This window comes from Podarcis melisellensis (assembly GCF_964234715.1).
Source record: "Podarcis melisellensis genome assembly, chromosome: 2".
NCBI lineage: Eukaryota > Metazoa > Chordata > Lepidosauria > Squamata > Lacertidae > Podarcis > Podarcis melisellensis.
The window spans coordinates 67937476-67961142 of record NC_138529.1 but is presented as its reverse complement, the minus strand read 5'-3'; the positions used below and the strand labels follow the sequence as shown (position 1 = coordinate 67961142).

The 23667-nt window shown below is 43.7% G+C and overlaps 1 protein-coding gene across 5 annotated transcripts in view; it reads right to left on the bottom strand.

The window, feature by feature from the left end:
- BRD8 (bromodomain containing 8) overlaps nucleotides 1-23603 on the bottom strand; it is a 29995-nt gene extending 6392 nt beyond the window's left edge. Inside the window, exons 1-22 of one of the 5 annotated variants that reach the window (XM_081900238.1) lie at nucleotides 23483-23602; nucleotides 22738-22834; nucleotides 20599-20668; nucleotides 20261-20310; nucleotides 19183-19305; nucleotides 18996-19076; nucleotides 18495-18559; nucleotides 17852-17988; nucleotides 17285-17500; nucleotides 15221-15365; nucleotides 13044-13253; nucleotides 12327-12607; nucleotides 11532-11966; nucleotides 10753-10846; nucleotides 10586-10632; nucleotides 9190-9395; nucleotides 8721-8813; nucleotides 7270-7338; nucleotides 6826-7003; nucleotides 6398-6502; nucleotides 5061-5105; nucleotides 323-622 (exon numbers count right to left, since the gene is read on the bottom strand). In XM_081900238.1, the coding sequence (XP_081756364.1) occupies nucleotides 323-622; nucleotides 5061-5105; nucleotides 6398-6502; nucleotides 6826-7003; nucleotides 7270-7338; nucleotides 8721-8813; nucleotides 9190-9395; nucleotides 10586-10632; nucleotides 10753-10846; nucleotides 11532-11966; nucleotides 12327-12607; nucleotides 13044-13253; nucleotides 15221-15365; nucleotides 17285-17500; nucleotides 17852-17988; nucleotides 18495-18559; nucleotides 18996-19076; nucleotides 19183-19305; nucleotides 20261-20310; nucleotides 20599-20668; nucleotides 22738-22834; nucleotides 23483-23501 (3066 nt within the window). In that variant the 5' untranslated portion in view covers nucleotides 23502-23602. Of the gene's footprint in view, nucleotides 1-322; nucleotides 623-5060; nucleotides 5106-6397; nucleotides 6503-6825; nucleotides 7004-7269; nucleotides 7339-8720; nucleotides 8814-9189; nucleotides 9396-10585; nucleotides 10633-10752; nucleotides 10847-11531; nucleotides 11967-12326; nucleotides 12608-13043; nucleotides 13254-15220; nucleotides 15366-17284; nucleotides 17501-17851; nucleotides 17989-18494; nucleotides 18560-18995; nucleotides 19077-19182; nucleotides 19306-20260; nucleotides 20311-20598; nucleotides 20669-22737; nucleotides 22835-23482 lie in introns of those variants that run through there. The other 4 variants (XM_081900239.1, XM_081900241.1, XM_081900240.1 and 1 more) reach the window with 4 other exon arrangements.
- Nucleotides 23604-23667: the final 64 nt, after the last annotated feature.

Below are 23667 nucleotides of genomic sequence, written 5' to 3'. Positions count from 1 at the left end.
ATCTGTCCATTCAACACATCTTTTGTCCTAACGGGCATAGGATAAAGACACAGCCAAAACACAGAATAACACTCCATGGGCGTGTGAATAGAAGTGCATCTGGGCAAAGACACCCTTCCACTTTTGAATTAGAGGGCAGGCACCAACCCTTGTCAATACATTTATCCTGAACCTCTATCTCCAGGTACCTTTACCCAACCGCATACAGAAATTTGCCAGTCTGCCACGCTGACTGGGAGCACTATTTTTTCAGCAGTCCCCTCTAACTGACAAGGTCACCCACCACCACCTTTTCCTCAACTGCACCCACCAGCAGCCATACCTCTGACAGGAACCTCAAGATAGCATCCTGCTTGTACCTCCCAGCCTCTTCTTGCTCCCCTCTGCTGGCACCTTCCCATGCCAGAGGACCACTTGTTCCTAGCTGACTCTCCTCCTCTTGGCTGCTGCTCTCCTCGACCTCCTCCTCAGCAGTTTCTTCCCCCTTTCTCCAGCAGCCTAGTTCCAGGTCAAGATCTGAGCTAGAGCCTGGGGAGCCCTGGGGAGACTGGCAGCTGCTGCTCTTCTCAGACTCCGTGAAGAATTCTTCTTTGGACTCCAGCCAGGTCCACACGTGACCCATCTACAAGAGGTACACGAGATGGGAAGAGGGTTTGTCACTCGCTCACGTGCTAGCTTCAGATCCGATCAGGTGTTTGAGCAGGTAGTAAAGGAGCCAAGTTCAAAGCCTGAAATATACAATCTATTGTGGTAATGCTCTCAGCTGTGACTTGAAAGAACTTTAACCAAAAATTATCCCTAGCTTCTAATTGTCTATGTGGCACTGCACATCTGCCAAGTCCCACAGCAATCCAAATGGTGAGCCAGGAGTGGGTTGCTGAAGCCTTGGGTTATATCACCAGGTTTGCTAGTAGTGGGGATTGGGAACAGGGCAACCCAGAAGTGGCTCAATGGCAGAGCACCTGCTTTGCCTGCAGAAGGGACCAGGATCAAACCCTGGTATCTCCAAGTACGGGTAGGAATGTCCTTTGCCTAAAACTCAATTGTATTGCTTAGGCTGGGATCACTTAACTGGCGATTATACAGCTATTCTTTTGATTATCCCTGAAAGATTATTCACGGTGGAGAAAATCAAGAAGTCGTTTTTGCTGACAAAACCTGAGGATGTCTTAAAACATTGTGATGGTTTCTTATTTTACTCCCATTGGTGACAATATAAATTTTAGTAGACATATGTTTTGAAGCAACACATTGAAGTGTTTGCTGAGATATCATGGTTGAAAGAAGTGGTGGTGAAGCTGAGGTTGAGGAGCCCTAGGTGGGTCTCCCCAGGGCTCTATCCAACTCTCAGGACTCTCTCTCAGCCACTTCCCCTCCTCTGCCCACATCCCTCATGGGTTTTCTGTTCCTACTCAGGCACTGATGTTTCCATCTGCCCCATGCAGCCTTTCCCAGACTGTGACTTTGAGAACAGCAGCAGCTCAGAAGAGAGGATTTCAGGGATGTGTGTGTGTGTGTAGTTTTATAATTTGTGTACCTGTTTTTCAATTTGATCCTTTTACATGGTTTTATATGTTTTATGGTTTTCATGCATTGTGATTTGCTGTTATTTTTATTGATAAATTATTTATTGGTAAATTGGTAAATTATTTATTGTGGTATGTGTGAACTGTTTAATTATTTGCCGTTGTTTAATTTTACTATGTATTATTAGATCCTGATGGATTGTTGATTGTTGCTTTGTTTGATATGTCTATTTTAAAGTTGTGATTTTTTTATATCAGATCAGATTGTTGTTATTAACGTTTTATTATGTTATGTGTTGGAAGCCGCCCAGAGTGGTGTGATATAAATATTATTATATTATTTTCCTGTGCCCTCCTTGACTGCTTTTGCTGGGTTAAAATATGTCTTGCTTGCTTGTATGGAGGATGGAGGACAGCTGTAGGTGTATAGAAACTTCCACACAGTTGTAATGAAGCCTACTGTACAAAGGTGAAGAATCACATCCATTTCTCTGAGCATGTTTGTCTCTGGCCGCAGCCAACAATGACATATCACTCCCAGAAGGTATGAACCACAATGAAGACCTCTGCACACCAACTGGCTGCCCCCATAAGACCTAAACAATCATAGTTTCAGTCTTTGGCGTCTCCAGTTTGAAAAGTGGGCAAGGGAGAAAGAGTTCTTAAGTAGCAGGGTTGGGAAGGGAAACTTATCCAACATATTGGATCAGGCATGGAGATCCTGTTGTTAGACTCCAACTTCTATCAAGTGCAGTCAGTATGACCAATGGTCAGAGCTGACAAGAGTTCAAAATCATCTGGAAAGCCACAGACTCCCCATCCCTGCCTTGCAGTCTCTACCAATGAGCATAGCTGTGTGCAGCACATTTAACGAGGGTGTGTATGCGGGGTTTTGCTTTTCCCCCAAGGATGAATATTTATTGAATACATAATCATAAAGGACATTGTTTGATAAATAAATAAACTGAAGAAACTAAAATGTAACTTTTTTATTAACAAAAAATACCAATTTTTTGCTGCCGTGATAATGAAATGTCATGACCTTTAAACAGATGAGTTAAACCAAATTGACCAAAACAGATTATGGTTTCATCATCTTCCTGTCCTAGGAAGGAGGCAAGTGGTGAAGCCATGAGACAGACACAGGCAAAAGAAAAAAGGCAGCAGCTTCTGCCTGCATCTGTATCTGTAAGCAATGGTGGGATACTTAGCTCCAGCAGCAACAGTAAGGAAGGAGGAAACTGCAGGTCCATTCTAGGCTTTTTATTCTGTCTCTCTTTCTGCTTCCCTCCTCCCCACTTCTGCCTTAGTCTCTCCCCCCCATAGCTGTTCCATGCTCTCTCCTCCTTGCTGTGACCTCATGTCTTGAAACATTAGGGTGTGTCTGGGCACACATAGCACACCCTGCATGCACACCTCTGCCAATGAAAAGAGACAGTACTGGACTACCACATGCCAGCAGAGGGCCATGGCCAATGTTGACGTGACTATCCTGCACCCAGAGACAGGTAGAAACTCATCTATCACAGAACTGGGTTTGATAGACTAGCTCAAACTCCTCCAGAAAGACCAAAACTGCCATGGAAAATACAATTGTTTCCTTTTGCTCTTCAGCAACTGATCTCTGAAGAGCAGAGGCAACTATTTTTTCAGCACCTGGGCTGGAAGATGGGAGTTAGCAGACCTGTTTGAAATTGCTTGGCAGGTCTGATCTAGCTGATGGATTTGCCATTTTGGACTATGTAGTCAAAATCTTGATTCACAGTATGTGTAGGTCTTTACAAACAAGTTTTTCTTAGAGAGGGTGGTAATGTAAATAAATCAATGCAGCCAGCACACCTTATTCTACAGGATTCTCTACGACAGTTTATTATACACATTTACACTCCACAAATACAAAAAATCTGTACACTTCACATTACAGTACGTACTAGCCACCAGTTGCTAGCTAATATGAGGACACTAATAGGACCCCAATACTGCTGCCCTACAACAGGCAGTGGGGCTGCTCTCTTGTTTCTGGGATAACCCTGGTTACACATTCCAGGATGATAGATATTCTTTATTACTGACAGGTCAGCCCTTCCCTGTCCATAGCCATTTCATCCTCAGGATCAGAAAGGTTCTCATTTTGCTTCCTGAGTCCAGACACCAAAGACTGGGCTGTTTCTTATCTTCAGCATCATTTCTTCATCTTCATATCTGCTTCAATGGCACAACGCCGCCCTCTGGTTCCCCCATCCTAATCAAAATGCAAAGAGAAGGGAAGGCACTGTTATTAGCAAGACTGTGAAAAAGGAAAGACTGCTGGTTGCCATCTGTGTTGCCAGGAAAGACTGACTGCGCAGACAGGCAGTGCTACTTGCCTTCCTAAAACACAGAGGACTACCTTATGAAACCAGCTACAGAGTTTGCATGTGAACTCAAAAGGGGAAAGGGGAAAATGGACTTTTGGCATTGGCATATGTGATGATGTGTTTGCCCCATGTGAAAAGTTCCAAGTCATTTCTTTCAGTGGGCAGAAAGGATGCTGGCTAACATACCTGATCAACTGCTTCTCTTTACAGAAGTTCTCTTCCAGGTGGGTGACCCTGCCACTATCTCCCTAGCATGTCCTCACAGCGGCTCTCTGTGAATGTACGGGAGCTAGAGAGATCACTTCCATCTGCTGCCCACTCCATTTGGCTGCCTTTCCTCATGCTTCTCTGTCTTTAATAAATAGGCATTAGAAAACAATCCCTACCCGCATTCCCTTGGGTGGAGGATGAAACTGCCAAAACACATCTTTGGGCAGAACAGCAGCTTTCTTACTATAGGACCATGGCTGCATTCATGGAAACAAAACACTGTATTTTAGACTTCTTGCAATGTACACTGTCTAGAACTATCCCATAGTTTGGAGGAGGCTTCAACACAAACTGTTGCAAGAAGTATGTATGAAACAGCAGCTCATATGTAACTAGATTTCTCTTTACAGCCGGGGAAGCTGTTATTGAGACAACCCTTCCGGGGGATCTTTTCCTCTGCAATTCTCAGAATAATTTCGCAATTTTATTGTTGTGTTACGTCTTACAGAAAGCTGCTCTGACAGTCCTGTGAGCTACGAAGGCAGGAACCAAGCTTTAGATGTAAATAATTAAATCCAACATAGGGATGCAGGGAAAACAAGGGAAGAGCCGCAAGCCAAGGATATTACTCTGCAATGTGGACTTTAGTGCGTAACTTTACCCTCTAAGCGTTGCCTTTTTAAATGTAGAGTCTTGTGATCTACCCAAAGCCAGAATGGAAGGAGACAGACTGAAGAAATGAAAGGAAGTGAGCAGCCTGCAGCCAGAAATAACAAAAAGTCCCCCACTTTCCCCCAGACATCCAATCACGAAACAATACACTGAAGCAAAAGGGGGTAGAGACATGTCTTATGTTTCAGCAACCCAGACATGACCATAGTCTGATTGTAATTTTAGAAAGCCCCTCATCATGCAATGTCCCCATATTGTTATAGTGCTGCTGAAAGCGTAATCATTAAGTACTTACAAAGAGAGAAAGGAGGAAGGCAGGGGAGCCCATGGGGACACTGTCCTGTTAAAAGACAAACAGAAGTAGCAAATGAATTTGATGGAGATATACACCTCTACACACAGGAAGACAAGACAACGTGGCAGTCTAAACCACTGTTTCTCAAACCATGGTCTGGGACCCACCAGAGGGCCTTGGGCCACTTTCCAGCATCCTCAGTGTCACAGCCTCCCCTGTTCTTCCTCACTTGCCTCCCTGCCTCCTAACTGGACTATAGCCTTTGGGCTGGTCCAAAGACAGCAGCAGCAAATTCTAATAAGAAGGCATGAAAGTTCAGGTGGGGAGGAGGTAAAGAAGGTCTCCCTCCTCTCAGGGAAAAGGGACAGAAGAGTGTTGAAGAAAGTTAGAAAGTAAGATGAAATTTTAATATTTATTGTTATTTTTATTATTATTGAGACTAATAAGAAAATAAACAAACTGGGAATAAAAAAGAAGGGTCTAAGAAAGGAAAGCTCTTATAGGAAAAAGTGAATGTAAAAGGACCAGAGAAGAGGAATGAAACAGGCAGTTTGGATTGGTGGGTGGGTGGGAAAATAAGTACAAGTTGAGTGTGAAAGGAGAATAGGAGAATAAGAAGAGATGGGTAATACCTCTTTAAAATGCAGGTGCAGGTGGAAATGGAAAAATATAAAAGAAAAAGACTTCTCCACTTAGAATATCTGAATCAGTGAATCTGGCTTAACATGGGAAAACAGCCGCAATACTTGCAGACTAATGTTTGTACTTAGCTTGAGGAAAGGTGAGCTATGGAACTCCTTGCAACAACAAGGACAGCAATTTGCTAGCCAATTATGGCAAGCTCTTCCTCCCTCTGCCACTACTTTCTGACTGGTTCACCTCAATAATGTTCAATCATCTCAAATTGGTGCTGGGGGTAGAAAGTTTGAGAACCCCTGGTCTAAACCAAAAAAGCATGTCTCGATTGGGCTCCTGACTTCAGGTTTTGGAAAAGTGACTTCTCTGTCTCTAACCCACCACTCAGATAACAGAATAGAGCTGCTCTTCACACACTGAAATACCAGCCCTCCTCATCTGGTAGCAATCCTCAACTTCAAGGACAAATTAATTTTTCAGTGTACTAGATATTGAAAAATGCAGGATATGGGGGCAAGGGAGAGGGACTGCCACAGCCATCTTTGTTACTAATTAAACCGAAAGGGTAAGCCCACTTCTATTCCAAAAGAGACTTCTAAATGAAGGATTCCAAGCTTCTCTACTCCCCTCAAATGGATGCATCTATCAAAGGGCTCAAACAACCTCCCCCAAACAAATCAAAGGTTCTTGTTAGCTCCCACCTTCTCTGAAGCATCTTGTTTCCGAGTGGAATCTCGTCCACGCAGACTTTTTGCACTGATCCCAGACTCAGACGTCTGCATGATCAACTGTGTGGCTAGAAATTGCTGCAAGAAACCACATAATAGCTATTAAGGTTCTCAACATGAATGCAAGTTTAGTGGCTTGCTACAGAAACAATGGAGGTAACTTCAGTTTACTGGTTTGTTTCTAAGCCTGCATTCCTTTTGATTGATCGTAGGAATGGTAAATCATGCAGGGATGGTCAGACATCAGGTTTAACCAGTTTCTCTCTAAGAGAATCTTAAAAGCTAATGAGACAATAAAGATGCCGCAAGGAGCAGGCATCTTCTCTAGTGTACTCAGTGCTTCCCATACAACATCAGGATAAGAACAGTGCCCCACTGAAAACCTCCGACTGTGGCTTTACCTGAATCTGCTCCAAGACATCTCGCTGCATTTCCACAGCCATGTGGTATACATCATGGTCAGAGCTGTTGTACATGACAGCATTTTGGAACATCAGCATGATATCACGTTGGAACTCTGCTGTGGTCCGGATTAGCCCATTCTCAATATTCTTCTTAATGGTTGATAAATCCATTGGCCTGTCAATGAAACACCAGGCAAACGTTACCGAAGAAATTAAATTTATTAATACAATCTAAAAATATATTTAAAAAGAACTAAACTAGCTGTTCTCCCCACTTCTGCCAAGAATCTGATCATTGTACCTGTTCAACTTTATTAATGCTAGATTGAAGAGACTGTCCCAGGTATATGCTGGCAGTGTCTGAAATCTGCAGGCTGACTGACGTCCAGGGCAGATCTGTGACAGATGGCATCAACACTAAGGCAAAAACTGGTGACTCACCTCTGTACAATACTGTGGTAACCTGGAGCTATATCATCGGTCACGGGCTGCAAGAAGACATTGGCATACCTGTGCAACAAAAAAATGTGTAAGAGAGTGACACAGGACTAGCTACTGAAAGTTTGAGTACATACAAGGTCAGTGGAAGTAACACAACTTCCGCATGCAGAAGTACAGAACTGTTTCTCAACATGCTCTCATTTGCTCAATATGCTATAGCCAAGAGAATTCTACACCTGAAAATCCACCTTCTACTATTGGAGATACACAAAGAGAAAACTACATACCAGTGTTATATATGCATATTTTTGTACCAGTTCCATCAAACTGGCAAAGCGTAGTTGGGACTTGAGAAATATGCACATAGAGCAGTAGCAGATATGCAGTCAGATGGATGTACTGTGAACTGCACCACACAAAGATATGACACCCACTGAACATAGAAGATAGGCTACAGAATTCTGCTGCAGATGCCCATGTGGTAAGATCACTCAATACCTTTTCAGTTTTCTCCCATAGCCATCAGTACCTGGCATGTTTTGAGGGTTTATGTTTCAATTTGACAGCTTAGTTTTTCAAAATTTCATGGCGTTTGCCAGGATTTATGCTAAAGGCTCGCATGGAAATGCCTAGAGTTGTAACATTTAATTGATTAAAAGTTTTGAAATATATTAATTTAAGCAATTAATCAACTAAAAAGATGCCCAATTAATCAGGCAGAATTTTTAAAAATTAAGTGCAAGTACTTCTAAGGACTGCAGATGGCAAACACTCTATTAAGAAGAGGCATTCCCCTTTCTCTCTCACACAAGGAAATGCCTCTTCTAGAATGAATGTTAGTACAACAGACACATACAGCAGTCTCTCCTCTTCCTACATCGGGCATAGGGAACTGCCAGGTCATTTCTCCCAAACCATGGCCACCCACACACCCATCAGCTGACATCACTGGTGACATCAGCTGATGAGTGGGAGGGCAGGGTCTAATCCTGCATTGGCTATGCATTCCCAGCAGGGAACTAGTCCATGCAGTCAAGGCAGCAGTTTAATCCCAAGTTACTTCAAAGACTTTAGTATAGCTCCTGCACTCCCATTTGTGGCTCCAGAGACTCAAACAGGAACATGGGCGCTGTTTTAAGGCCTTCTGCAAGTCTATCTCCACCCTTTTTAAGTCCTGATCTTGGAGGCTTGAATGGGAACTGCAGAGAGACTTGGAAAAGGGTTTCTGAGTCTCCTCCTGCTCCCATTTTAAGCCTCTGCAATCAGTAGCTGAAAAAGGGGGAGCGCAGGGAGACTCGCAAAGCACAAGGGATTTTGACAGGTGGATGGCCCTGCCAACCTGTCAAATTTGCCCCATAAGGCAGATCCTGATAAAAGATCTGGCCCATGGAGCCAAAAAGGTTCCCCATTCCTGTTCTACATACTTGGACACTGGATTCAAGTTGATTTACCTGTGATTGGCTGCTGCTCTCCAAACTAACATAATAGCCTTTTTCCAGATCTTCTGGGCCTGAATAGCCTCCTGATCCTCACTGCAAACAGAGCTGAAGAGGAAAAGGCATCTATTAGAAAAGGACACCCAAAGGCTCCTAAAGCAAAGCATACAGATTATGGCCTAGCAACTAACCACGATCTCCAACATCCATCCCCTCCTACTTCAAATTTATCTAAGTTAACAAAAAAGAAAAAAAAGAAATGTTTGCTGGTCTCCTAGCAAGCAAAAGTCCCACCTTGAGGCTTCTCCATACAGCCAAGAAGTAGTACAAGAAGAAGAAGAAGGTGACTATAACATTGCATGGGTCTCAGCTAATTCACACTACATACCACTGTACAAAGGGACAAAGTTAGTCTCAGCTTTCAGCAGGCTAGTTGCATGTTCTGGGCTATCTAGTGAGTAGTTGTAGGTTCACCAATACTCACAACTGTGAGGAGGCGGGGCTGCTGGGAATGGAATCAGCCAAAGTGTGAGACTGCAAAGGCGCATTATGGATACTGAAGCCATCATCACTCTCACTCACAGGGGGCTCATTGTCCATTTCAGAGAGGTATCCCTCACCCTGATCTTCCTCTTTGGGCTCTTCCAGACTGGCAGCCTCACTGGCACCATCCTCCTCATCCTCTTCACCCTTAGATACAAGATTAAGATTCCAGCAAATCAAGTAGCACAACTAAGGTGCAGCTGCCAATAACAGCATCTGCACCAGCTGCCAAAGAAGACAGCAGAGGAAAAGGAAAAGCTATATGAACAAACATCTGCTCCTAGCATACTAGGGAAGCATGATTAGGGAGAATGCCTTTCAGCTAACTTGCCCACACGAGTCTATCTGCTTGCTGAGATTTACAGAAGGGACCCTGTCCCACTTCCCCCACCCCAAGTCACAGGGCCTTCACAGAAGTGGCACCTCTATCAAAAGGCAGGTGTTTTTTCCTCCCTCTCCTACTTTTGACAGATGGCAAAGCCCACTCTTCTCCATCAAGACTTTTTCAACAATTGAGGTTTTCAGCTTCTGCTACTTTCCCCTTGATTTCTGTAATTTTATGCCAGCATCTTAAAATCTATGGATGGTATTGTTGCCAGGTTTTGACATGCTTAAGACGAAGGATGGTACCTCATCCTATTAGCACAATTATTTCCCCTTTTACAACAGGACTCTCCCTACCCCAACCTCCCCAAAGAGACCCTGCCCACAGGCTTACAATTTAGAGGTACACAACATAAAAGGGAAACAGACTGGGTGGGAGAAAGAAAAAGCAAACTCAAGTATAAGTTCTTCATTTCAAATTCTTCCAGTGGGCAGCTGGGGTGGAAAACTTCACGAACAGCTGCCAGAATTGCTGGTCTCTCAGCTGCTCAGATGATATGGCCCTGCACCCCTCCTTCCCCACTGTTGGATGTTAATGGCTGCTGCTAAGTGAGCTGAAGCAGCCTAGCTTCTCAGCAGAGCTGGTAGTGGCCCTGAATCCCTGCACCACTACTTCCCCCCACCCAGTGCAGCCTGCTGCCAGATATTAATTATATTGCATTTTGTTACACAATACTTTGTTCATTCTTTTGAGGGTCTTTGGCCAGAAAAAAACAGGATAGGAATAAATATTAACACACAATAGCATAGCTACAAGGGAGGCCTGGATCTCTGCCTGCAGAAAGATTAACTCAACTTTTCCTTTTCGTCTGTAATTTTTGAGAACCTGGTATATATTGGGATCACACTCTAAATTAATTCTGGCATTCTCCACCTATGGCCTCAGATGCAAACAGCTGACAAATACTTTCATTCTGTATGTAAGTCAAGAAATCTGAGGGTAAATAAAATACCTTCAGTTGGTTCTCAAAAAGAGCTTGGGCTTCTTCCTTCATTGATTCTGGGAGGGGGGAAAGGGGAAAAAATTACTCCAATAATTTCAGGCAGCCACAGATACCAGCCTCCCTCCCTAGCAGTGTCACAACCAGTTCCCCCTTCCCCAGCAAGCCAGTCAGGTTACCTGAAAGCTCATATTTGTGGTGAAGATCTGCTTGTGAGGAATCTTCGCTTGCACTTGGTGCATGTGGGGAGGAAGTATCATCATCAGGGGGAAGCTAGAAAGAAAAGAATGGCCTCACATGAGCAACAGGACCAACTTCCTACACAACTCAGCATCAAGTCCTATTTTATACCATCAGGACTCTAAAGGCAGACAGCAATTGAACAACAAAACAGCTGCATCCACAGCAAAGCTCTGCATACCTGAGCAAGTGGCTCCCCAAGGATCTAACATATGGCCAAAACTGTGTGTATACTATAGCCCCACAAGTACAAAGAAATGGAGAATGAAGTGTTCAGCTGACTGTGAATCCAGATTTCAATGATAAAGAAAGGGTGACTGCACAATATACTTGCTGGGTAATGTCTTCCAAGTGACAGGGATAGTTGAAGAACATTCCCGAGGGACTGGGGACGGGGATTCAGTACTCACTGCCACTCCCTTCTGGCTAGCAAAACAAGAATACCCATAACCCCTGCCCCAATTTCAGCAATTTGCATAATCTATACATGCCAGATTTTTATTTGGGGTAAATCTAAGAATGCCCAAGCACAGATTGCACAGAGTGAACATAGTTAGTCTAGTCAGTTTGGCTAACAAACAAATTTGCTTGTTACTGTGCACTAAGCATAGGTCTGAAAAACAGCTTCAAGCTAGGGGCTCCCTCTCTCCTCCCATACCTCATCTATCAACCGATTCCCCATTCATGTTATATCCAAGAAGCCTCTCCATCGATTTACCTCTGTCTTCACTGTGCCATGATCCATTTCAACCTTTGAGGATTCCATCTCCATTTCAGAGCACTCCAGACCAGCAACCCGTGTCTCTTCATCTTCAGGGGCTTCACTTGTTCTGGTTGCTAGTGCTGAAGCTTCCTCAGGGCTCAGATGAATCTGTCCCTGCTCAGAAGGTTCTGTCTTTATTTCTGTTCCCAGATCCGCAATGCTCATCAGATCTCTGATCCCCTTAGCTTCCGATTCCTCACAGTCTGGTCTCTCCTGCTTTACAGTCACAGCCATTGGGGGGATCTGACTCTGCTTCTCGTGTTCCTGTTGGATTGGGTGCTCTCGTTGGAGTGGGTGCTCCCAGGGGTCGGTCAGTGACTGAGGATCCTCAATCTCATCGCAGAAAGCCTCTACTGCTGCTACATCCAGGACTTCAGAATGGTCGTCCACCTTTACCAACAGCGATACAGGCAACAATCAGAGGCCATGAGAACAATGGAGATGTAAAGAAAGCCCTTGCACTACCCCATCTATTCAACAGGCTAGGGTGCCAAACACAGGGAGGGAGTAGAGGTCTAGTTCACATGTCGCATTAAAACAGTAATTTAAACAATATGAACGAGCAGCATGCTACTACATGCTGCTAAAATTGTGGGTGCCTCATAACTCCAGTTGTGCTGAGCCAGGGTATACCCTGTAGTGTCACCTGAACCCAGCAAGGTTTAACCCTTGTTTAAAACAAATGAAGTTTATTTTAACTATGGTTTCATGTGATATGAGAGGCATGACCAAGCCTCTAGATAATTTTACCTTGTCCTCAATGATAGCTATGATGTCCCCAACAGTCTCGAAGTCCAGTTCTTCCCCTGTGTAGGAAACTGCAATGTCCATCTTCTCAGCCAGATCTAGGTCTTCCTTCCCATCAATGCTGTGGTCTTTGGAAGTCCCTACAGCACCAGATGCCCCAGAGCCCAGGCAATCTTTCTTGATGGAATCAATGATCATGGAAATCTCACTGCTGTCCATTGACACTGTCACAGTGTGAGGATCAGGCACTGCCTCCATGGAAACACAGGTGTTGGGCTGACTCACTGGACAAGAGTGACAAGTCAAGTGAAAGCCTGGCAGCTGCAGCAACCAGCAGCATGGGTCAGATCAAGAAAATCAAAACACATTCTACAGCTCCCAAATAAAGGCACATGCAGGCTGATGGCCCCTATTTTCCCCACCCTTCCAAATTATAAGAGTCAGAGCAAGAGCCATCTCTTAGCATCGGAGTCTAGCTCTATCCCTCTCACTAACTTTACCCCAGATCATCTTTCCTTATCAGTTCCTGCACCCTGCCTGAAACACAAGGGGGACTCTTCTCAACAACACTGGGCCTCTGGCACAATGAATCCCAAAATCAACCACCCAGCTACAGATTTTAGAGACACCCACAGCCCGCATCCACATAGACCTTCTACCGAACCTAAGAGGGAAAGTCTTCTGCAAGGCATGGACGGGCATACGAGTGCAAGGACGCACCTGTCGCTACACTTTCGGGAGTTGCAGCAGGTGGCACAGCAGCTGGTGCTTGTAGCGTGGGCACCATGACTAGAGTTGCCTGAGACACGGACTCTACAGGGGGAGGCAGGAGTTTGCCTGGAGGTTCACTGGCAACAGCAGAAAAGGAAGCAAGCGATGTGGTGAATTGCGCTGGACCAGCTTCTAAAAGGCGGGAAAGTGTAGGAGCACCTAACAAAAGTGTGAAGAAGGGGGAAAGCACATTAGCCAAGAAGCTACAGAATACTACAGAGCAAGCAATCATTGGGCTCTTGACCAGCTCATGCCCACCAGGGTTGCACACGCCGACACAAGTCACAAAACGGACCACAGAGAGCTGTCCTGGGACTCACTTAGCAGGGCTCAGGAGCATATACAAGCAAGGGTCACTGTGTACTTTTAAAAGAGGAAGGGCAGCATTTTATACCACTAGAAGAAATCCAAATCTGGGGCAAAACAACATTTTCGTACAGTGAACAAATCACAGGAGGTTTTCATAGCTTTCCCTTTATTTGCAAAACCTAAATTCAATTTTCAGTATTTAAAGGTGTGCATAATTCACAATATTTTGGTATAGATGAAATCGGATAGGGGAAGGAAGGGAGTGGGCAAAGTTTGGGCTGGGCAACAATGCCCAAGGGATAGCAGGATTCTGGAGCCATGGGAGCTAGTCAAGTATAAAAGGCCTTTCATGGAAGCTCAACACAAGTCTTCTGCTGAATCTGGAGTGTTTAGGGGACTTAGAGCCCAAATATTTTTCCTCATAAGGTTTATCATTGCGAGAATGAACTTTTTAAAAAAAGGAGGAGGAGGACCAAGCTAGGAAGGCAATTTGGCATCAATCAAAATCTTATGTCATGTAGCAGAGCTGAAGCAGACAAAGTCTGATGCAGAACTCTGAAGCCAAGCCTGTATATGCACCATGTTAACAGTGCTCTGGAAATATTTGGACCAAGAGAAGGTGAATTCTGCAACCAGTATAGAATACATCACTTCCCCAACACCTGCATTTTCCTCAGGAATTACACTTTTAACATTGTTTTAAAATGGGCCAGAAAACTACTTTTTTAAAAAAGTTGAGATTCTCAGGGTACTTTGTGCTGCACTTGGCACCAATCTTTATGTTTGTATTATCCTTTTGCATCTACAAGGGGTGAGAAATTGGATCACATTGGAGAGCTGGATCCCAAAGTGGCTGAGCCTCCTTGGGTTAATTAGCTGATGTCGTAGGACATTATGTGACAAACTTCAAACCCCGGCTCCAACGGAAGATTCAGGAATATATTCACACCTTTTCTCCTCTTATTATTATTATTATTATTATTATTAAACTTTTCCTGCTTGAACTTTCCTGCACCTGATGCCATAAGACGTCAAAACAAGGGGGAAAATATTATTTATTAAATCTGTATACCACCCTATACCTGAAGATCTCAACATACAGTAGTGGGCTAACTGCTCAGGTCGTGGATGTAATTAGGTTCCCCACCACCAGCCTACTGCTAGGTGCTTAACAATGAGGGCAGGGGAAAGATAGGGAAGGAGGGAGGAAAGGGGGAGCAGGGGAAAAGGACACACTATGGCTCAGATAAAAGTTTCAAGCTATCAGTTAAATACATACAAAAGTGCATTAAAAATTCCTTCCAGTAGCACCTTAAAGACCAACTAAGTTTGTTCTTGGTATGAGCTTTTGTGTACATGCACACTTCTTCAGATACCATGCACACGAAAGCTCATACTAAGAACAAACATACCAAAAGAATGGAGGAAGTGGTAAGGAACATTAAGCTAAACACGACATTAAGGGGAAGTAAGCGAACAAAGTGATTTAAGGAAGAGAATCAAGGCAATAACATTCATAACATGAAGTAACATGATCAAACATCACACAAAGCCCCGACACATACAAGCAAAGCTTTGACTAAAGGCTTTGCCATGCAAATTACATATTTGGTCTCCAAGGTCTCAGCTTTCATAGAATATGTTCTTGATTTATTCACATTATTTGAAACAGGACCCTCACACCCCCTGCTGTTCTCAACACAAATGGCAGACCAGAAATTACACACTGTAGCAGTGGATTTCTTCTGAAGCCCCTTCCAACTCTAGGATACTAATGCAGAAGAGAGAAAAACACAACAATAGCAGAATAGGCCTACCTGAAGCAGCAGGAGATGCAGGAACCGTAGTTGAAGCTGACTGCATTTCTCCACCGTGCAGCCCTGGAAGAACCCCTCCCACTTCCAGGAGGAGACCAGAGCTGCTTGTGTGACCAGAAACTACTGTCATGTCGCTCTCACCCACCTGCCAAAGGATATTCACATACTAAAAACCAATACACAGACTGTCCCGCTGCTATCTACATACAACAAGGTTTTGCCTGTACTACCAATAAAACTAACTCAGGTTCTTGCAGCTGGCTCCGCTGAGATGCTCCAGCTGCTCCCGTGTAGCATTTAAGCAAGGAGCCAGCAGCATGGATAAAGTCAATCAAGTAAATAAAGTCAATCAAGTACAGAGGCAAGGAAAATCCAAAACAAAAAACTCCCTCATTCTCATCCAAATAAATAACACTCTGCTTCTCATCCATGACTAGAAATTCAGGTTAGCTTGGCTTAATTTGTTAGAAATGCCAGACAGGAAAGATCAGCTCAAAAAGGAGAAAATTGTAGAGCTTTCCTTGGAAACACAAGACAGATTTTTTTCCAAGCCCACCTCCCCAATATAATCAATGCTAAAAACACAAAATGAAACACTATGTATTAAAAAGTCACAGGAGAGAAGGAAAAAAATAACCAAGGTGTATATGAAGCAAACAAAGACTACATTGCATAGTTGGTCACACACATCCCAGATGACCTTACTCATATGAAGGGATCCCCATATGGCTGCAGATCCTCCCTTTCCACACTGTGTCCATTCCACCTGCCCATGCACACTCACCAATGGTGAGAGAAGACAGACTTTATGGGACAGATGGGAAGGCTGTGGCCCTCTGGAGATTATTAGACTAGAATGCCCATCAGCCCAAACCCAATTGGTCATGTGCTTGGGACTGATGTGGGTTGGAGTCCAACATTTGGAGGGCTACAGTTTCTTCACACACCCCTGCTCTTTGGGGATCCCGCCACATGCAGGCAGTGAATAAGCTCTAAATATATTAAGAGAGCAAAACAAAATACATTATGGCTGCCATCCCATACACACTTACCTGGGTGCATGGGATTGCAGTGCAAAACATCCAAATTATTGTGTAATTGTGTGAGGTTTCCTAAAGTTCTTGCACTAAATCATGTCTAATTTGACATTAATGTTGTAAACCATCTAAAAGTCTTTTTAGTTCTGGTAAATGATATATAATTTCTGTTAAATAAAATAGTTTCTCTCTCTCTCTCTGCATGTGTGTACACAACACACACACACACACACACACACAGAGAGAGAGAGAGAGAGAGAGAGAGAGAGAGAGAGAGAGAGAGAGAGTGTGTTTTAATTTCACTGTATGCAGCTTGGTTGCCTCCTTCTCCTCTTTTGTATGCTCAATGTTTACTTTAAATAGTTTTATCCCACCTCTCCCATACTTCGAGGTGATTTACAACATATTTAGGACTAAATTGTTAAACAAACCACACTAAAAATAAGTCCAGTGAGTGATCAGGAAACAGTTAATGTTGAAGCACTGGAGGCTAACCATTGTGGTTCTGATCAAATCCCTTGGATGAGAAATCACTGGGAGCCCCGTGTTAGAACAAGGTATTAAGTATAATAAATAATTTTTTAAAGAAACAACCAATCACCATTAAGAACAATTAATTTTTTTAAAAGCAATAAAAATCCCAACCAATCTGCAACTGCATTTCCTTAATACGGCTGTGTATGGTCTTCAACCCTGTTTACTCATGAACTAAAAATTCCCAGTTCAAATGTCATCTTAGTGTTATGAACTCACTTAGGACAGTCACTCTTCCCCACAGGTGTAACATGCAGATAATAATACTGGCCTGCCATATAGGGTTATCATATAAATGACTAAGATGCTGCATGCATAGTGCTTTGTGGAGCTTGGAAAATTTGCTATATAGCAGCCGAAATTAACATGTGGCATTTAAGTCCTATCTAAGCTTCCCCCTTTGAAAAATGTTTGGGCCTTTTGCCCTTTCCAGTGAAAGTCAGTCACAGAGATTCACCAGGACTATTGCATATGTAAGCAGGGAACTCCATACCAGCCTGGGGCTTGTGGGCAGGAGGCTGCCCTTCTTCAGCAGCTCTGAAAGCAGAGGAGAAGGAGGCGGAGTTGCTTTCTGTCCTAGCATCTTTTTCTGGGCTGAATCATCTGTGACTGGGGTCATGGGGGCATCCAGGGAGGTGGAGCCCATAGGGGTGTCAGGGATCCCAATGAAGGAGGCAACTGGGGTGCTGGGCAATGTCCCTGGAGTTACCTGAGAAAGAGAAAAACCACACTGTTCAATGCCACATCCTCATCATCCTGACAAGTCCCAATCACCCCTCCCACCGGGGCCAATGACCAAGCATACCCCAAGCACCTCCTCCATCACTCTTGCTCCCCTCAGCCCTTTGTGTACCTCCACCTTTTCAGACCTACACTAGCAGTTACCACCAAAGTGCATTTCAACCTTTTGTCACACAGCACAAAGCAGGCTTTGTTCTCTGGAAAAGGTTGCATGCAAGCTATCAACATTATAAAAGAAAAAAGGGGGGCAAGAAGTCTGGGAAAACTGCAGAGAGACCTATAGGGTCTCAATGGTTTCTCATTCTTGCCATATCCTTACCCCTGGACTAGCCTCTTCCAACGTGGGTTGAGATAAGTCACCCAGACTGTAGTCTGCTCCTGGCGAGGTTGAGCCTGCAGGAGAACGGACCATAATTCCTGGAGGTCTTCGTGATGTGTTCTTAACTGCCTGACGAGCTGGAAAATGCCGAAAATTCAGTCAAGAAGTTCAAAGAATCACCTTGATAAATAAGAAATCTCAGCACAAGATGAAATGATCCCCAAAACACCATCACAAACATTCTTGGTGCTAATGAATTCCTGCCGTTTCTCCCAGCATAAAGAATCAGAATACGCAACTGGTAGCAAATTCTTCCTCAGTGGCTTATTCATCACTAATCCAGGCAGCTTTCTTAATTCATCTCTTTTTCTCTTAGAAGAATCTCTCTGGCAGTTTGCCTTCCCTCAGGATTCTTGCACCATAACCTGGCATCTAATACTGAGGACAGTCTTTGAAGAAGGGAGAGGCTTCTGAAAATCATACACTGTCTTCCACTTCACAAAGGAAAGACTGAGGAAATCAGGCTGACCCAATCCTGATAGACCTGTAGACCTCTTTCTTCGTCTCAGCTCAGTTGCACCGCTAACCATGTTCACCTCCAGGAGTTTGGTTCTATGGGATCAAAAACTGGCTTCCAACTAACCTTGATAGGCAGCATCTGTAGCCTTTCTCTTCACTTCTGCCTCCTCCTCTTCCATTCTTTTCTTCCTGGAAAACAATAACCAAGTTCAATGTTACACTAGGCTATTGGGTGCAAAACGGAGGTGCTTCCCATGGATGTCTTAGACAGATATCCCACAGTCCCTAATATAATAAGTAACTGCTCACAATTAAGCCCCGAGGCAGGCTTTTCAGCCAAGACCTTAAAAATGTCAGGCCAGATATCAGGACCATTTCCCAAGAATGCCCTCAAAGCTCTACTTCAAAAGCCACAAGGCCTTGCAAGCCATGGGATGAGGGAGAGAAAGTGAGCAAATGCTACAAAGCTTGGGCAATTGCACCACAAGGGGCAATGATGCCATAAAGCCAAGAAGCGTCAAGTTCAATCATTTCGTTGCAATGCTAAGAACTAAATCTGAGGGCTCAGATATGAAGTCCCAGAAAGAAAGAAAAGCTGTAGCAGGGAAATAATAAGATAACCCACACCACAATGTCATTGCACAGTTCCTCCAGCCTATGGTCCATGTGCCCTGCCTGGATCAGTTCTGCATCCCTCTTCAGCTGCCTGTAGAGACAACACAGATAGGTTTGATCCAGGTTATCATTATTCACATGCCCTGAAGCAACCAGGGTTTTCAAGAGCTCCAGACTCCAAAAAATGTGATAGGTACCTGTACTTTTCCTGTGTCTCCTTAATCATCTTCTTTAACTCCTCAACCCGTTCTGCTGTCAGTTTTCTCACAATTACATCTTCCACAGTTTCTACCACTTCTCCCTTCTCACCACGCTTTCTTCTACACAAAAAAGGAGAAAACAATCTACCAACCAGTAATGGCTTTCAATCTTCCCATATACAGCAGCTTTTGCCCTCACATATCCCACCTTAATCTTCCTTGTTCCATTATCTCTTTCCCACTTTTGCTATTCTGCAACTCAGTGGAAATGCAATCTTAAAAAGATCACTACAGCCCAAGTATCAGGCAGCCACTTTGGAAATCTGTATGGGAAACTGCAAGGAGCCTACCTTCCCAAACATTGTACATTGTATGATTTATAGGGACTGAACAAATGATTCAGTCACAAGACACAATAACATATATGAAAAAGTGTTTGGCTCCTAAAGCTGAGTGACTTTTGCAGATTTAAACATCCTACTGCTCTTTCCCGGGGACTGATGTCGAACTGACCCTCAAGTAAAGCACAGGTTACAAAAATATTAGAAACACATCTACTCCCCAAACCAGAATGCAGCATTCTGGAGGTGGGTAGGAGAGCCTGAGCTAATACAAAATCCACTGGATTCCAAGCTGGCCTCATTGCTGTCATTTGATGGCAATGGGCCTGACTGCTCCGGCAGCATTCTGTCTGCCCCCCACCTGGTCAGCATGAGCTATGGGTCTGGATGGAACTAGATAAGACTGTGGCTGTGCCCTTCTTTCATGTTTTGTGACTACCCAGCCAGGGTTTGGATTGTTCTGCCAGTGAATTATCTTTCTTTGTAACCAAACAACTTAGCTTAGGGTAAAGTATGCAAGTTACTATAATTTCTGGGAGCCAGACTTAAAAAGAAAGATTTTCAGGAAGCAGCGTTTCGGGTACTTTTGTATGCTGTGTTCAAACTATCATTCCTCTTCAGTTCTCAAATAGTCTATAACGCAGTAGTTTACCATTACACAGTATCTTCCTTGCAATGTGAAGTCCTGCCCTGTCCCACCCCACTCAAAGAGGTGGTTTGGCCTTTGAACTCACTTTGGGGTTTCTGTGGTCTCCAGAAGCTCAGAATATTGTGATGCACAATGCTAAAAAAAGATAATAAAAGTGCATACAGATTTCAGAAGATAAATCACAACAGACAGTACTAAGAATCTGAGTTGAGACAAAAACTTGGGGTAGTTTATATAACACACATTCCACATATTAAAGCTGTTTCCAGGTATGTGAGCTAGGAAGTATACTTTCCTGGCAAACGATTTTAAACATGTTTTACGCATTTAACATGCAATAGATACTTACAGGGAGTCCCCTGAACAGGTATTCCCCATAGGTGAAATGAAAGCCTATTATGATGTGAATTTTAAGCACCCTACCTTTTGGGAAAACCAATCAGGTGGGCGGCCTGGCTCTGCAAAGGGTTTGATGGCTCTGCTGACAGAAACCCTAGAGAAAAAGGAGAAAGTTTCAAGATCTTCCCTCCTTTGCTGGGCAAAATATAGTGGGGAAGGTTTGGTCACCAGTTGATTGGACTGAGGAAACTTTGACCAACAGACAATACAATACTTTCTGAAAATGACTATGTTACATTGTGCCCCATAACTAGAGCTCATTTTAAGTAACCCTCCTCCCCCACATTGTGGTAGTTAGGGTGCCTATGTGAAGATCCACAAAAATTGGGGAAAACTTTCCTTCATTCCTTTCTTTTCAGAAAAAAAACAGGAGGTCTATTCCACACACCCTCCTGCCAAATCTCCTATGCTCTTCTGTGTTAGTGTAACTTAGAATAAAATGGATGAAATTGCACTAAGTGCTTGGACCATGTTTTGAGAAACCCATCACCCACATCTGGATTTTGTTTAAAGAAAAACCCAGCAGCAAGTGGGTGGTTAGAAACAGTCAAAGGTCAAAGGCCTATAGCACGTCTTACCCCTCCCCTTTCTCTAGCAATGTGTGTATGTGCAGTGGTAGTTATAAAGCCAAGGTTGGATTCAGCAGCATTTACATGACTGTGAGCTTTTATCATGTTGGTGGATGTTACATGCTGTATGGTAAAGGAGTTTTCTTAACAGGGAACTCTCGAAAATACTGACTACTGGAAGGTAAGAAGACTTTGAAGTTCTGCTGGATGACTCTGCTGGAGCTGTGCATACTCTGCTCTTTGCACTTGTCAAAGTGTGGTGTAATATCGACAACAGATGGTGGGCCCAAGATAACAGGTTATGGGCCAACTGACTTCTACAAGTCTAACCACCTGTAGCCCATATTTGGAGCTAGAAAGAGTGGTTGATTTTGCTGCTGTGCAGCTAAGATGTGCACCACCCTGCCTTGTAGGTTTTGTACTTGCAGTTCCATGACTGGAAGGATGATGCTAAATACACTTGCAAGAGGATAACAGAACACTGGCAAGCAGAAACGCGAAAGCCTCCTGAACTATTAACAGCTTGCCAGAAAATAACCCCGAGTTCAGCTCTGAGACCCTTAGGGATAGTTACATGGTATCCAAGAACAGCTTCCCCCATCTTGAACCTCTGTATAAAAGAACACCTTCATCCTTCTAAATCAGTTTTTCTTTGGAAGCCCAAATTATCCAGTTGTCAGTATTACTATTTGGTGTTAACAATCATCTGAACTACTAACTACATATAAATAATGACACAGTGCAGATGTAGATACCTGCTCAATTTTCTATTAAAGCCCATTTCTCTCCTTTTTTCACCAGTGTATATTGTTGATTATATATTTAGAATTATATTTTGAAATTATCTGACACAAGACCATTTTAGCATAGTTGGCTATGTAATATGTAGCTGGGTTATATGTCAAAGCTCACTGGCTAATGTCTAGAAAATCCCTTCTCAGTAGGTTTTTGGTATGCTTCCTAGTCTTGCGATCCTACAATTCGGTTTTTAACAATTTTTCCAACACATGCAAAGTTAGGATCACAAAGGGCAATCAATTACTTCTTGTGTTTGGAATAAGAGCCACCACAAATCAATTGAGGGTTCTTTATGAAGTATGTAATACAGTTAAACAATATGCATTCAAAGTGTTGGTGTTGACCTTTAAAGCCCTAAACGGCCTTGGCTCAGTATACCTGAAGGAGTGTCTCCTCCCCCATCGTTCTGCCCAGACGCTGAAGTCCAGCACCGAGGGCCTTCTGGCGGTTCCCTCATTGCGAGAAGTAAAGCTACAGGGAAACAGGCAGAGGGCCTTCTCGGTAGTGGCGCCCACCCTGTGAAATGCCCTCCCATCAGATGTCAAAGAGATCTACCTGACAACTACCTGACATTCAGAAGACATCTTGGGTTGAGGGAAGTTTTTAATGTGCGACATTTTAATGTATTTTTAATCTTTGTTGGAAGCTGCCCAGAGTGGCTGGGAAAACCCAGCCAGATGGGCGGGGTACAAATAAATAATAAATAATAATAATAATAAAATTATGTTCCAAGGCATAGTAGGATCTGCATTTAGCAACAGTTTTTATGTAGCCAACAGTTATATCAGTTTCTTACCAGTTTTGGTCTCCACTCCGCATGACTGAAGAAGCCAAGCAAAGTTTTTCCCGGATAGACCATGGCTCTGTAGGCCCAGCACTCAGCAACTTGTGCTCTGATGTGGAAAAAAATAAACATTACAGTGTTGCAACATGCCCACACAGTTTAAAAGAACCCTCAAACTAAAATTAAATCTATCTCAATCCATGCTGCTTTTAAAAGTTTGGTTTTCAAGCATTACACCCTCCATGCCCCACCACAAAACAGCCACACTAAAAGTCAACTCAATGAAAAGTCTACTGGTAACTCAGTGGCAGAGAATATATGTTGCATGCAAAAAGTCACAGGGCTAATTTCCTGTTAACCTCAGGAAACATTCCCATCTGAAATCCTGAAGAGGTGCCTTCACTTAGTGGTAGGGAAGATTCCTGTCTGAAGCCCTGGAAAATCACTGCCAGTCAGTATGAACAATAAATAAACCGTTTGTCTGTCTAAGCATAAACCCTTTTACTACCTCCTATGCCGTTATTCCCGGGTACCTCAGCTAAGGAGAAAACTGACCTGTCATCGGAGGCCTTTTAGACAAGCCACCTCCCAACCAACCCTTCTTAAAGTCATGTTAAAAGTTGCCTGACACAACAAACGAAGCTTCGCTCAACCAAGAAACAGGCATCCTTCTCTAGGTTTTTTTTATGGCGGGGCCAACCCTAGCTCCCTTCTCCGCGCCACGTCCCTCCTTCCCCAAAGAAAGACCCCCACTCACTACCCGTCCCCGCCGCCATCTTCCCGAAGATGCGAACAAGCGCGATGCTTGCTGGGAAACCTGCTCCGAAGAGGAAGGAGAGGGCGGCACTTTTTCCTAAAAGTCGCTTTTCTATTGGATGATGGCAGAGCCGGCTGGGTGACCGGAAACAAGGTCTTTCCTCCCCTTGAGCTCTATGGTTGCCT